Source organism: Salvelinus alpinus, chromosome 10 (assembly GCF_045679555.1).
Source record: "Salvelinus alpinus chromosome 10, SLU_Salpinus.1, whole genome shotgun sequence".
In the NCBI taxonomy this organism is placed as follows: Eukaryota; Metazoa; Chordata; class Actinopteri; order Salmoniformes; family Salmonidae; genus Salvelinus; species Salvelinus alpinus.
In genome coordinates this window covers 35,906,759-35,922,521 of record NC_092095.1, presented here as the reverse complement: position 1 = coordinate 35,922,521, position 15,763 = coordinate 35,906,759, and the positions used below count along the sequence as shown (strand labels likewise).

The 15,763-nt window shown below is 41.5% G+C and overlaps 1 protein-coding gene across 1 annotated transcript; it reads left to right on the top strand.

The window, feature by feature from the left end:
- The first annotated feature begins 492 nt into the window (after positions 1-492).
- shha (sonic hedgehog signaling molecule a) lies at positions 493-8,648 on the top strand. The gene is made up of 3 exons (XM_071329097.1): positions 493-1,069; positions 4,789-5,050; positions 7,014-8,648. Exons 1-3 carry the CDS (start codon positions 761-763, stop codon positions 7,706-7,708), a joined length of 1,266 nt encoding a protein of 421 aa, XP_071185198.1. The 5' UTR covers positions 493-760; the 3' UTR covers positions 7,709-8,648.
- The last annotated feature ends 7,115 nt before the right edge of the window (positions 8,649-15,763 follow it).

Sequence of the window (15,763 nt, the reverse complement as noted above, 5' to 3'; positions counted from 1 at the left end):
GGCTTATTCATGCAGCCTTTCCACCCAGACACTCTAACATAGACCCACTCTTACACAGTGAGGAACACCCAGTCAGTCAGAGACATGCGCACCCGTGCGTGCACACGGATTTTCAAGCTATTTCCCACAAGTGGGGAGTCAACGTGTACCAAAGTTGATCTAATAATTCTAGACACAACATTCGAATCACCCACACTAAGTCAAATAGCATAACAACATAGGCCTATAGGCTAATAGGTGGGTTTTCATCAATTGGTTAGTTTTAGGAACAGAGGAAGAGAGAAAAAAAGTGTAATTGATGTTTTCCCATGGAGTACAGCCCCTCCCCTCTAACCCACCCTTCAGGTGGAAAAAAAAATCTTTAAAGATTGTTTTACTCTTTGTGGGATAACATCAGAAGGGTTTGTCTGGGGGAACCAATCAGGTCCCTCCCTGCCATAGATCGGTGCTATAATACATAGCAGTAAAAGCGGTCTGCTCGCACAAGCGGCTGTAGCTCGACTACGCAGAGATTCCGTGGCTAATTTTCTCACTTTTTACCCACGCAGCAACGTCTTTCCTTCGATGTGTTCCGTTATTATTTTAAAGAGGCGTTCATTTCCGCACCTGCCACGGTAGTGATCGGGGGGCACGGTAGCCTACAGACGAACTAGAGGAGGAGACAAGGACATTGTGGAAGCAGCGGAGCGAGAGGCAGGAGAGACATAGAAACCGCCGCCGGTTGACAACATACTGACAGGCTCCGAGTAATTTAGATTTTATGGACGAAATGCTGCTGTTGACAAGAATCGTTCTGGTCGGGTTGATCTCCTTGTCCTTGGTGTCCTCTGGGATGGGTTGTGGACCGGGCAGGGGCTACGGGAGGAGAAAACATCCGAAGAAGCTGACACCTCTTGCGTACAAGCAGTTCATCCCAAACGTCGCGGAGAAGACCCTAGGAGCCAGTGGCAGATATGAAGGGAAGATCACACGGAACTCCGAGCGATTTAAAGAACTGACTCCCAATTACAATACTGACATTATCTTTAAGGATGAAGAGAACACCGGTGCGGACCGGCTCATGACTCAGGTAAAACGAATACGTGTGTAATGCCGTGCATCTTCTAGAACACTGTCTAACACAACCTTTCACATGAGGATGAAGATTGCGCACCACAAATAAGGACATATTTAGGTCTCGGGTCTGTGCTTTTTAAAGCAGATGTGTGAAAAGGTTCCGTTTCAATCTCAGAGCATTGCACTTTTGATTAGGTCCTGCATGGGTAAGGCTCTCATAATCAAACCAGAGACATGACATAGGCCTACTGGCATTTCGGTAAGACACCCGGCTTTCATGATTGTGGCAGTTTATTTGAAATATTTATGTGGTTCTCTCTCCTCATATCTATATTTGTATCAAGGCCTTGTCTTGTACAGACGCGCACAGGCTGTTTATGCATTAGCCTACTATATATCAATAGGATATTCACCTATTGCACCGTTAAGATTTAGATTACATCTTAATTTCAGTCATCTGATCTGGCATCTATGACTGTAGCAGCGGTGTTGTTTATGCATGGTTGGCGCATGCAGATATATTCTTGCATAATGGTATTCACCCTTTCGCAGTATGGTGTTTATCGGCGCATGAAGACTGACATTTCTTTGAGAATGTTCTGAACACTGTCACTACTTCATAAATGGGTGGGACGCGGCCAATTAGTGCAATAATATAGCAAGGCGCACCGACTGCACCTTGCGTAATGCATTTGCTTTGGAAAGGCTAAGTGGCAAATAAGCATTGTAGTTTCTGTGAATCAGAGTTCCCTTAGCCGAATGCTAGTCTATGATGTCTTCATAAGATTCTGGGTGGCTAGTTTGCATGCATTGTCCATAAAAATATGGGTCAGAAATGCACAGTCTGGATAGCATGTCTCGCGCCCATAAGGTTACTTGATTTCCAGCTACTGTTTGGCTAAATTGGGTGTTTATTACGCTTATGCCGCACTTGCTGTGCTGCTATTTTAATAATAACCGAATTACTTCAGTCCGGCCACCTTAAAATGCGACTGAACCTGAAGTAGTGTGATAGAGGTGCGCGAGCCGGACTCCCTGGACCGTCTACAGAGACATGGGCACGAGCTCTGATTAAATATTCACCCTGCGTGCAGTCTCAACATCTCTCTTAAACGCTCCCTTCCCTTCCTCCAATATATACGTTATCACACTTTAAATGGAGGCTAGAGTGAGATTCAACCTTATATTCTGTCTATAGCCCTCGGCCACTACCCGTTAAAGCTGTGGTTGAACAGGGAATTTTCCCAAGGACTCTGCTTTTTGGACACACCATGCGCTTTCATCTCCATTTACCTGCTTTCTTTATCGATCTGAATAGAGTAGAGGGTGTATTTTGTGTTTATTATGTTATAACTGCATAAACAAATGCGCAAAACCATTAAAAAACCATTAATTCCATTGTGAGTGACAAAATAATCTCATTGCTCTATGTTTTGTGCTAGACTATAATTCAAAGAAAGGACATGTTTCCATTAGATCAACCAGGCAAGGCAAAGGAGGCTCATAAACATGGGCGGGGGCATTTGAACGCATGACCTTTGGTCAATGAGAAGAGGAAGCATAAACAAAGTTCAGACAAAACATGTATTAAGTATGGAGTGCTCAGTATTTATTTGCTGGTTAGTGGCGCACTGCGTAGCCCTAATGCATAGATGCACCTGCAACAACGGCACGAGTTAGAGATAAACCAACGTAATATCTGAATAATAGGAAGAGCTAATGGTTAGCATCTAGAATATGTTTGCCATCTTCTATATTGGATGGTTGTTGTGCGTAAACGTCAATCATCCAGTGGGCTGTCGTGTGGACCGCGCGGACGCTCTGTGGGTGCACAGGCGCACTGAAAGTTCTAGGCTATACGATCGATTCCTGGAATAGTCTCGCTATTGTTTAATCAAACTGTCATTTCAACTGAGATTAAACGTGTGTCTGTTGTGGTTTCCTAAATGTAAGTAAAACTCCAGTTAAAGTGATGACTATAAAAGCGTGGTGCCCCAGGCTGCGCCAACTCATTTTGAGTGAACAGGTTAACCTGCAAAGCAGCTCCATCAACTACAAAGACAAGTTCGTTTCGAGGAAAGTTAATGACGTCCTCGCTTTACCGACACTTTTAGCGCGCAGCCCCAGAAGAGTCTGTCGCGAATAAAAACATCACATGGTCGTTTGTAGCAAGCACAGCTTAATAATGTGAACGTAATATTGCCACGAAAACGAGGCGATATTGAGACGGACCAGTGGGTTGTTTGCACTGACAGGTAACTAATTGATAAGTGTTTCCTCTAACCAATTCATTTGTGGGAAGATTAAGAGGCAGGCTGCGGACTAGGCTTGTTGAACAACTATAGTCTGAGCACAAAGCGCCGCTGAGGGATCCTGCTGGGCTTCACGGTGGCTGAACAGAATTTGGCTTGATTTGCGGCACACGACCCAATGAATTAATAAATAGTTTAGTCTTCACGGCTCTTGACTCCGGCTATCGTACTCAGAATGTTTTTTTCACCCACTGCATGCTACAAGTGCGAGTATAATATTAGTTTGTTTTGACCTCTCGCAGGAAAGACCGGTTAGGCTAATTGAGATACCACTGGTAGACTAACCTTATGACCAGCATGTCTTGGGGATCGTTGCCTACAAACGGAAAAGGATGGTGTGTGCGTGCGTGCGTGCGTGTGTGTGTGTGTGTGTGTGTCAACCCCCGGTTGAGTAGTCCTGTCACGTCCCAAGAACTGTGGCGACAAGAATAATTCAGCTTTCCTTCTGGTTGCGGTGAAAATACGCTTTTGTGATGTTTTATTTTACATTGGCCCTATTTGTTAAGTGTTGAGAAGAGTTGTCTTGGAGATGGCCAAGCATCTCACAAAGGGTCCCGAGATAGGTTAGGAAGTGCAACGTTCCAATTACAGGAAACTATTTTATAACTCAGTTATTTCTGAAGATTATCCTCAATATCAATTATTTATTCAAAGAAAACACACATCTTAGCCTGCTAAAGATTCTTGGTTTCATGAAGTGATATATTTTTCCCATTCTAATGCGTTTTAAATATGTAATTCATTCCAGCATTTCGTTTTATTGGAGTCTATCACATCTTATATCATCTTGGGTCTTGGGAGAGAGTACAAATAGGCCATTGAGCGGTCGCACCTGTCCAAGGATCAGATCTATATATTTTAGGCCAGTGAAGCGAATGCAATGCCTTATCAATTTTTAATCACAAGCTTCTCTATCTGAGATGTGCCCCTCTGACGCTGCTCTTCACGCAGAACATTCGAGCTTAGGTAATTCAAACAAACCATTCACATTGTGAGTAGACATATATCCCCATCACATAGGCTATATCACTCCATACAACATCACGATGGACGGTATTGATTTGAATAACAGTTGACGTTTAGTGTGGTGGAATCTTGGAGATATTCAGGTTTACCAGATGTAATGAAATGTTAACTATTTAGTGATTTGTACTTTGGAAAGACCATTGAAGACCTTGAAATATAGGAAAAGGGCAACTCTATAGGACAATGGTTTTGGCCTCGAACCATGCATCTACAAAATCGCCCATACCTTCAGGCATTGAATTAAGATTGTGAGCTTAATATCATAATAGCTTAATTTATTACTTAGGCTTAATACCCAGGCCTGATACACATGAAAAGGTATTAGCATCTAGTGAGCATGATTCGTGAATTTTCTATATCTTAATAGACAACTGGTCTATTTTCCTTTCCCCAGAGATGTAAAGACAAGCTGAATTCCCTGGCTATCTCCGTCATGAATCAGTGGCCAGGGGTAAAGCTCCGCGTCACCGAGGGCTGGGACGAGGATGGGCACCATTTCGAAGAGTCCCTACACTACGAGGGAAGGGCAGTGGATATCACGACCTCCGATAGAGACAAGAGCAAGTACGGCACGCTGTCCAGACTTGCAGTGGAGGCTGGATTCGACTGGGTCTACTACGAGTCCAAGGCCCACATCCACTGTTCTGTCAAAGCAGGTAGGGTGTCAAGTTAAGAAGCAGTTCGTCACCATCACTGACATTAAAAACGAATGTGAATGGGAAAGATGGTAATAACAGGGAATATAGCCTCCTGCCCTCCCCTTCAAAACATTATTATGTCCGATTTAAACTCGCACATTTAACTTGTCTAAATTCCAGTTACTGACATTAGTCTACGTTGTATAAAGGCCTATTTCTCACCGATGAACGAATAAAGTTATTGATGATAAAACTGTTTTTTCTTTTAACAATATGCTACTCCAGCTAGACAATTCATCAACATAGATTATTGGATAGAAATAAACAACGTTTCTATAAATAAATCAAAACGTTTCTAGGATATTATTTGATGCTTCCTCGTTAACCAACCTTCAGAGTTTTCCACTATGTGTCCTCTCGCTATTCACTTGTTATACCGTGACCTCTTATCCTTCCATTTTAGGCCAATCAGTTATATTTCTTCTAGATTTATAGGCCTATTTAGATTTCAAATAAGTAGGCCCACTCCATCTTTATGGTAGTTGTGTTGTGTATGGGTAATTTCCTGTTTATGTTTAATGCATACACCCTACCAGACTTTTTCATGATCCTTTATTGCCCCACACCGTCTCTTAGATGAAACCACGACCTTATATTTCACAAAATCTATTCCCACACTCATAAAATGCCATGACCTATACTTTGATTTTGTGCCCTGTTCCTGTAAGCTAACTGATATGCTATTGGACTCCGAAATCATTGCACGTCAAGAGAAGGCTATTCGAGTTAACTAAACACATTGCAGCTTTAGATGTGTAGATTTGTATAATTTTTTCGAACGAATCAATCTATTCTAGGCCTATGTTTGGATCAGTGTTGTCCATCCAAAATGTATATGAATTTTACCAAAGTACTTCAGACAAATCTTTTGGGTTAATATCATCTCTTGAGTTTCCTAAAAACCATATGGAAATCGACTTATCCCTATTCTTCCTGAAGAGCACATTTGCGTTTTGAATTGAATGGAACATCTATTTAAAATTCAACGCACTCGTTTTGACATCATATATTCCGTGTCATTAGGGGTCATGTGACTTTACCAAAGGGATTTAGACTTACAAATGTTGAATTCGTTTGGGGCAAATCTAGTTTTCAATTGTCACCTTATTTCATGCCACGGAATCTTAAAATAAGATTAGATCCAGAAATTCAGAGCGGGTCGGTTCTATTCTGTGGATGTGTGTGTTTACTGACAGTGTGATCCTGGAGATCGGAATGTTAAGAGTCCTCCAAAGGCCCGAATTATTGTCATCAAGATTGACAACAAAGCGGGGGAGAGGTGGTAAAAAGAAGGGACATTGATGTTGGTCGACTGCAAGCATTTAGAGTCTTGGCCCTCATTTAAATTCAAATCTGCATCTTGAGAGGCTTGGAAAAGTGTCTCCACTGGGTAAATAGTCTTTGCGGCGCTCATGTTTTTTTTCTGAGAGTACTAGGCTATGTGTGTGAATTGTCACATAGAGGTTTCTGCACCTGAGCAAATATGGGAAGAGAAGCTGGGAAAGGCGCAAGTGTTCTTTTCCAAGAATGGCTCGGTCCACAAGCTGATTTAGAATGACAATGTCCGCTCTTTATTGGTTTTTAATTAACGTCAGCAAACCCAGGGCTTTCGGTTTTCTCCTCTAATGCAACAAGGAGCAGCCAATAGGCCTACGTTTTTGTGTGTGTGTGTGTGTTGGGGGTAATGTAACCTATAGGATATTGATAAATACGCCTAAAATAAAAAAATTCATTCCTCTTTCCTTTTAAAAGTATGGATAGAGACAATAGGCTTATGTGACAGTGGTTCATTCATAGACAGGCCCATGCTACATACATACTCCACAGTGCTGAGCTCAACTCGCCCTGCTCTCATGGGTAAATCAAATAATTGATGGGTATATATTCACAATCACTAATACAATCTCTTCTATTTCAACAGAAAACTCCGTTGCTGCCAAATCAGGAGGCTGCTTCCCAGGCACCGCTTCGGTAACTCTCAAAGATGGAAGCAGGAAGGCAGTGAAAGACCTCAGAGTTGGCGACAAAGTGCTGGCAGCCAACAGTGATGGGAACCTCGCATATAGCGACTTCATCATGTTCGTGGACCAGGACTCCGCAACCAGAAGAGTGTTTTATGTGCTAGAGACTAAAGAACCAGCCCAGAAAATCATCCTTACTGCTGCACATCTGCTCTTTGTGGTCAACAACTCAACGGATGATCTCCACAGCATGTCAGCAGTATTTGCGAGCAAAGTCAAACCTGGACAAAAGGTGGTCGTCTTTGATGATTTGCATAACAAACTGAAGTCGGTCACCGTGGAACGGATTTACACGGAGGAGCACGAGGGGTCATTTGCGCCTGTGACGGTTCAAGGAACCATCGTGGTAGATCAGGTGCTTGCGTCATGTTACGCGGTAATTGAAGACCACAATCTAGCGCACCTGGCGTTTGCACCTGTCAGAATGAGCTACTGGCTGTCCTCGTTGCTATCCCCGAAAGACTACTCCATGCCCAACGCCACCTTACACGAGGACGGAGTGCACTGGTACTCCAAGATTCTATATCAATTAGGAACGTGGCTCTTGGATAGCCACGCGCTTCACCCACTGGGGATGTCAATAAACTCAAGTTGAAACCTCATATGGAAAAGCAAAATGAGACTAATGTAGAACAATAAACAATAGTAGAATAAAAAAGACAGGCCCCAGCGGAGTTGGGATATTTATTTCAGAGACTTTTACATGTGTCCCTTTCAAAGAATGAATGGAGCCTTAAAAGTTTTATTTGAATAATTTATTCTCATGTGAACTAGCTGGTATCACACGGATGGATTCTAAAACTGTGTGACCAGCAAATTGTGCAGAATCTATTTTTGTATATCTCAAGTAAACCGCAAAGAAAAAGAAGACCATGTAAAAAGCAGCAAACTTCTTGACAGGTTGCAATGTTCTGTGCATATTATGTGCAACTGACTGTTATATTTTGGGGATAAACAAACTTCGTGGGGGTCCATAAATTATATTTTTATACACAGAATTGTAAATTAGATTTTGACAGATCGTTACCGAATCACATTTCGTTATTTGAAATAGTGTAAGATACGAGAATATATTTTAATTTAAATAGTTGGGAAACGACTTGGACATCTTGTACTGTTTTGTTTATTAAGAAATCTATTCTTTTGGAAACGTTTCGTTTAAGTTGTCAGAGTGGGACAGATATTCTGCCTCATGTATATTTCCTCTGCTTTTGTTGTATTTCTTTTTTCTATTTCTTTGAGAAAATGTGAAATGCACATTCTGACAATTCAGTAACAGTATAAGTAGTAGCCTATAGAAAAAACGTTTCGTTGAATAAATGAATAAGTAACTCCTGTAAATTTACTAAAATGTATTTTTCTTTTCATATTTTGTAATAGGGAAATAGTTTTATAGAAATTACATGCGGCATATGCACAGTTTGGATAGTTTATAGCGTTCCAGTTAACTTTCATAACGATGTGTCAAAAATGTCTAGAGTTTATTATTTATATGTTTATTACAAAATGATATAAAGAAAATATTCAAACCTGCAGTTGTTACATGTCTTTTTCTAATAGCTCTTGGAAATTGACATTCTGGGTCCATAAGGGAACATAGACTACCAAAATTAAAATCAAAATTCGAACTGTTGCTTCAATTGCACAACTTTGGCGCAAGTCTCCCTTTGACACCAATGCATGTGTCTAAAATGCGAGTTAAGCGCGTTTTTACTCAATAGTTTGGTGTTTAGCTATGAATAAATTAAATGTGAAGTTTAACCTATCGAGATAAAATTGCAGGAATTCCGCTCTGCTTTGAACTGCCTAATGTCTGCTTGTGAAATGTAGAGACCCTACGTCAAATTTAACGAGGTTAGCCTTTCGCAAATAACTTCTGAAAAACTTACAGACAGAACCGTGTTTGTTAGCCCTAAACCTGCTTGAAGACTCTGTGAGCAATTCCATTTACAGGAAACGTAGTTAAATCAAATATTTGCTCAATGAAGAGTTCACTGCCACATAATACACAAATGCCTAATACACAAATGCCTGTCCATTCAAGGAACAGCGACTGTTGCGCTAAGACAATGGCGCAGTATTCCAAGTCCCGCTGGATGCATGCCCACCAACGCATGGAATACGGTCTGTATTTACTTCACACATTATGGTCATACAACTGAAAGATAAGCTGGCAAATGATTAAGCTTATATTTACATTTGAGTAATTCAGCAGATGCTATTTTCCAGAGCGATGTGCCTTGCCTCAAGGGCACATCGACAGAGTTTTTTCCTGGTTGACACGGGGATTCGTACCATAAACCTTTCGGTTACTGGCCCAGCGCTCTTACCCGCTAGGGTACTTGTCGGCCTAAATCTATTGAACGTCTGTGTTCTGGTCATCATGACCCATTCGATTATCGACACACATCAAATCTATGTGATTTTAACTGAACAAAGTGAAAACGGCGGCATCAAGTCAATCTGTTAACATGTAGAAGTGCGACACCATGTGGTTGAGGCACTTAACATGTTTCCTTACTCAAGAGCAAGAGGGGGACACAAGCATCAACACCCATGACTTAGGTTCTATCTAGGGTGCAATTGTCTGAACATTCTTTAATCTTCCAATTAAGAAGTGACTAGCCAAAATGGACCAGCAGCAATAATAGGAACACAACTTTTGGTCAATTGGTAGGATGTCCCAGACGACTATACTGTTGATGAGATTGCTGATGCTAAATGTTTCGTTGTGTTCTGTAAAAGGCTCTGGCTGGGAAAGTGGTGCAATGGTATTGGACACATAAAATATTCCATTTATTTGACACACAGTGCATTCGGAAAGTATTCAGACCTCTTGACTTTTTCCACATTTTGTTACATTACAGCCTTATTCTAAAATTTATTAAATACATTTTTTCACTCATCAATCTACACACAATACTCCATAATGACAAAGCAAAAACTGTTATTTTTATTTCAGAAAATGTATTAAAAATTAAAAACAGAAATACCTTATTTACATACATGTTCAGACCCTTTGCTATGAGAATCGAAATTGAGCTCAGGTGCATCCTGTTTCTATTTCTTATCCTTGAGATGTTTCTACAACTTGATTGGAGTCCACCTATGGTAAATTCAAATGATTGGACATGATTTGGAAAGGCACACACCTGTCTATATAAGGTCCCACAGTTGACAGTGCATGTCAGAGCAAAAACCAAGCCATGAGGACGAAGGAATTGTCTGTAGAGCTCCGAGACAGGATTGTGTTGAGGCACAGCTCTTGGGAAGAGTACCAAAACATTTCTACAGCATAGAAGGTCCCCAAGAACACAATGGCCTCCATCATTCTTAAATGGAAGAAGATTGGAACCACCAAGACTCTTCCTACAGCTGGCTGCCTGGCCAAACTGAGCAATCGGGGGAGAAGGGCCTTGGTCAGGGATGGTCCTCTGACAGAGCTCCAGAGTTACTCTGTGGAGATGGGAGAACCTTCCAGAAAGACAACCATCTCTGCAGCACTCCACCAATCAGGCCTTTATGGTAGAGTGGCCAGATGTAAGCCACTCCTCACTAAAAGGAACATGACAGCCCGCTTGGAGTTTGCCAAAATGCACCTAAAGGACTCTCAGACCATTAGAAACAAGATTCTCTGGTCTGATGAAACCAAGATTGAACTCTTTGGCCTGAATGTCAAGCGTCACATCTAAAGAAAAACTGGCACCATCCCTACGGTGAAGCATGGTTGTGGCAGCATCATGCTGTGGTGATGTTTTTAAGCGGCAGGGACTGGGATACTAGTCAGGATGGAGGGAAAGACGGAACGGTGCAAAGTACAGCAAGAACCTTGATGAAAACCTGCTCCAGAGCGCACACAGCCAAGACAACGCAGGAGTGGCTTCGGGACAAGTCTTTGAATGGCCCAGCCACTCAAGGACAAAAAAAAGAATAAGGTTGTAACGTAACAAAATGTGGAAAAAGTCAAGGGATCTGAATACTTTCCGAAAGGACTGTATACATCAAATACACACCCCAGGTAAAAGGTAGTTAACACTTTACATGAAGGGGGTATGCATAAGGCATTTATAACACCTTTATGTATGTTGCAGTAGCATTCATAACACATTTATTCATTCATAAGTGGTCTTCAAAATAAAACTCAGTTTTTATTCTAATACAAAAAGTTATGTTAGTAGAAAAATCTGGTGGGAGTAAGCCAAATGGTTATTGGTGTTACTGGTTGGGTGGGTTAAAGCCTGGGTCTTCTGCGCACCACAATGGCAGCTAAAGTCTAGGGCTAAGCATTCGTTTGTGGATCTAGTACAAGTCTTCAGGTCTCAGTTAAGATTGCTTAGCACCACATTTCAATGACAAACAATTGCTCAGGCATCCAGTTCAATAGTATAAAAAATCTTTCAAATACAGTGAGCTTATCCATGAGCCTGCCTGAAGTGCCAGATGGTCAGGTGGGGTTTTCACTTTTGGGACTATTCCATTGGGCCAGGCAAGCTCAATCAAGCACAGCTAGCTTGTATATTTAAAAATTTACACTGAACAAAAATATAAACACAACATGTAAAGTGTTGGTCCAATGTTTCATGAGCTGAAATTAAAGATCCTCGAAATGTTTCATACACACAAAAAGCTATTTAGCTCAGATTTTGTGCACAAATGTGTTCACATCCCTGTTAGTGAGCATTTCTCCTTTGCCAAGATAATCCATCCACCTGACAGGTGTGGCATATCAAGATGCTGATTAAACAGCATGATCATTACACAAGTGCACCTTGTGCTGGAGACAATAAAAGGCCACTCTAAAATGTGCAGTTTTGTCACACAACACAATGCCACAGATGTCGTTTTGAGGGAGCGTGCAATTGGCATACTGACTGCAGGAATGTCCACAAGAAGTTTTGCCAGAGAATTAATTGTACATTTCTCTACCATAAGCCGCCTCCAACGTTGTTTTAGAGAATTTGGCAGTATGTCCAACCGGCCTCACAACAGCAGACCACGTGTAACCACGCCAGCCCAGGACCTCCACATCCGGCTTCTTCACCTACGGGATCGTCTGAGACCAGCCACCCGGACAGCTGATGAAACTGTGGGTTTGCACAACTGAAGAATTTCAGCAAAAACTGTCAGAAACCATCTCAGGGAAGCTCATCTGCATGCATAAGCCACGGACAACGAACACAATTGCATTTTATTGATGGCAATTTATATGCACTAAGATATCGTGACGAGATCCTGAAGCCTAATATCGTGCCATTCAACCGCCGCCATGCCCTGATAATGAACAGCCCCCATGTCGCAAGGATCTGTTCACAATTCCTGGAAGCTGAAAAGTTCTTTCATGGCCTGCATACTCACCATACTTGTCACCATTGAGTATGTTTGGGATGCTCTGGATCTACGTGCACGACAGTGTGTTCCAGTTCCCGTCAATATCCACCAGCTTCGCACAGCCACAATCAACAGCCTGATCAACTCTATGTGAAGGAAATGTGTCACGCTGCATGAGGCAAATGGTGGTCACACCAGATCCTGACTGGTTTTCTGATCCACACCCGTTAGTTAAAAAAAAAAAGGTATCTATGACTATATTCCCAGTCATGTGACATCCATAGATTAGGGCCGAATTCATTTATTTCAATTGACTGATTTCTTTATATGAACTGTAAGTCACTAAAATCTTTGACATGTTTGTATGTTGTTTATTTTTTTGTTTAGTGTATTTAAAAGATACACCCAGCGCTGGTGCCCTCCCCTACAGCCATTGTGGCCTTTAGCAATTCATTTAACCCTCAAAACTGTTACAAGGGTAATGCCCTTAAGGCTGACCTTGTGCTTCTCCCAACATGCTGCGTGAATAGTTTCTCAGAAGGTTGGGTACTGTGACACTAAGAACACACATTTCAGTTGTAAAATGGATGAATCGAGTTTAATTTGAGGGGACTCATTTTGAATACTCCTTATAAATGATGTTGAATTCACGTGTTATGAATGATACTGCAACATTCAACGGTTTTATGTATACCCCCTTCATATAGTGTGTTGTCGAAAGGTAAACAAGGAATGATGACTTTCAGAGGCCGACTGATCACAAATACTAAGACTTAGGCTTCACTCTCTTGAATAGATTGCGGTAGGATTATTAACCTATTATATGAACGAACTGTGATAAAAAGGTCTACAGAGCCAAGGTATGGTTGAAGGTTGGTCAATGTTTAATGCTGAACTACTGAGTAGCTCTCTACATCTTATACTGAGCAGAGTGTAAGAGCAAACGAAGACTAGAAGTACAGAGTAAATGCCCCACCCCCCCCCAAGTCTCAAAAAGAGGTAGGGCCACTGCAAGGTTTCTGAAGTCTGAACACTGTTGCAACACGACTAGGAATTCCACTTCCTTCTCTAGAGTCACCTACATTGTGTATTGTTGTTGATATTGTGAGGTGGAAACTTGGGAGAGACAAAGCGGCACGTCTCCTCCAGAGCGTTGACCTTGGGTCTCTGGCAGATACAAAAGCGGCTGAGAGAAAGCATTCCGCAGAGCAGGTAAATAAAGCTCTCGCTAATCCCTGTGGGGGCCTCATGTTTGACTTCTGCAGTTTGAACAACCATTTCAACAAATCGGGGACATTTGCAAACATGAGTAGTCATCTGGCATTTTGGAAAACACAAATTGGTTTCTTAGCGGGTCACGTTGAAAATGGAAGTTTGCATCATTTATTTGGTGTAAACTTTTGATGTATTGCATCTGCTACCAACAACTAGTAGGTGTGTCTGCAACACTGTAAATGGTTGGTAGTAAGATGGAAAAAGCAACACAGGCTCTTCCTCAAAGAGCACATGTGCATGAGTACATAACTCCAAATGTTCAAAGCAATTTACAGTTGAAGTCAGAAGTTTACATACACTTAGGTTGGAGTCATAAAAACTCATTTAACTACTGCACAAATTTCTTGTTAACAAACTATAGTTTTGGCAAGTCAGTTAGGACATCTACTTTGTGCATGACATGTAATTTTTCCAACAACTGTTTACAGATTATTTCACTTATAATTCACTGTATCACAATTCCAGTGGGTCAGAAGTTTACATACACTAAGTTGACTGTGCCTTTAAACAGCTTAGAGAATTCCAGAAAATGATGTTATTGATATAGAAGCTTCTGATAGGCTAATTGACATAATTTGAGTCATTGGGAGTACCACCTGTGAATGTATGTCAAGGCCGACCTTCAAACTCAGTCCCTTTGCTTGACATCATGGGATAATCAAAAGAAATCAACCAAGACCTCAGGGAAAAAAATGGTGGACCTCCACAAGTCTGGTTCATCCTTGGGAGCAATTTCCAAACACCTGAAGTTACCACGTTCATCTGTACAAACAATAGTACGCAAGTAAAAACACCACGGGACCACGCAGCCGTCATACCGCTCAGGAAGGAGACGCGTTCTGTCTCTTAGAGATAAACGTACTTTGGTGCAAAAAGTGCAAATCAATCCCAGAACAACAGCAAAAGACCTTGTGAAGATGCTGGAGGAAACAGGTACAAAGGTATCTGTAAAACGAGTCCTATAACGACATAACCTGAAAGGCCGCTCAGCAAGGAAGAAGCCACTGCTCCAAAACCTCCATAAAAAAGCCAGACTATGATTTCCAACTGCACATGGCGACAAAGATCGTACTTTTTTGAGAAATGTCCTCTGGTCTGATGAAACAAAAATAGAACTGTTTGGCCATAATGACCATCGTTATATTTGGAGGAAAAATGGGGATGCGTGCAAGCCGAAAAACACCATCTCAACCGTGAAGCACGAGGGTGGCAGCATCATGTTGTGGGGTGCTTTGCTGCTTGAGGGACTGGTGCACTTCACAAAATAGATGGCATCATGAGGCAGGAAATGATGTGGATATATTGAAGCAACATCTCAAGACATCAGTCAGGAAGTTAAAGCTTGGTCGCAAATGGGTCTTCCATATGGACAATGACCCCAAGCATACTTCCAAAGTTGTGGCAAAATGGCTTTAGGACAACAAAGTCAAGATATTGGAGTGGCCATCACAAAGCCCTGACCTCAATCCCATAGAAAATGTGTGGGCAGGACTGAAAAAGCGTGTGCGAGCAAGGAGGCCTACAATCCTGACTCAGTTACACCAGCTCTGTCAGGAGGAACGGGGCAAAATTCACCCAACTTATTGTGGGAAGCTTGTGGAAGGCTACATTTGACCCAAGTTAAACAATTTAAAGGCAATTCTACAAAATACTAATTGAGTGTATGTAAACTTCTGACCCCACTGGGAATGTGATGAAAGAAATAAAAGCTGAAATAAATAACTCTACTATTATTCTGACATTCTTAAAATAAAGTGGTGATCCTAACTGACCTAAGAGAGGGAATTTTTACTAGGAAAAACGGCGTTTAAATGTATTTGGCTAAGGTGTATGTAAACTTCCGACTTTAACTGTACATAGGCATACTTTTATTATCGTAAGAATGACTTGAGCATAATTCGTTTCTACCTATAGTTAGCGCATCATACTAGGCATCAATCGCACTGCGATATTTCACCTGGTTAAATAAAGGTGAAATATATATATATATTTTTTAAATCAATCGCACTTCTTTTAATTTCAAAGTTAATTCAAGAAAACCAAAAGA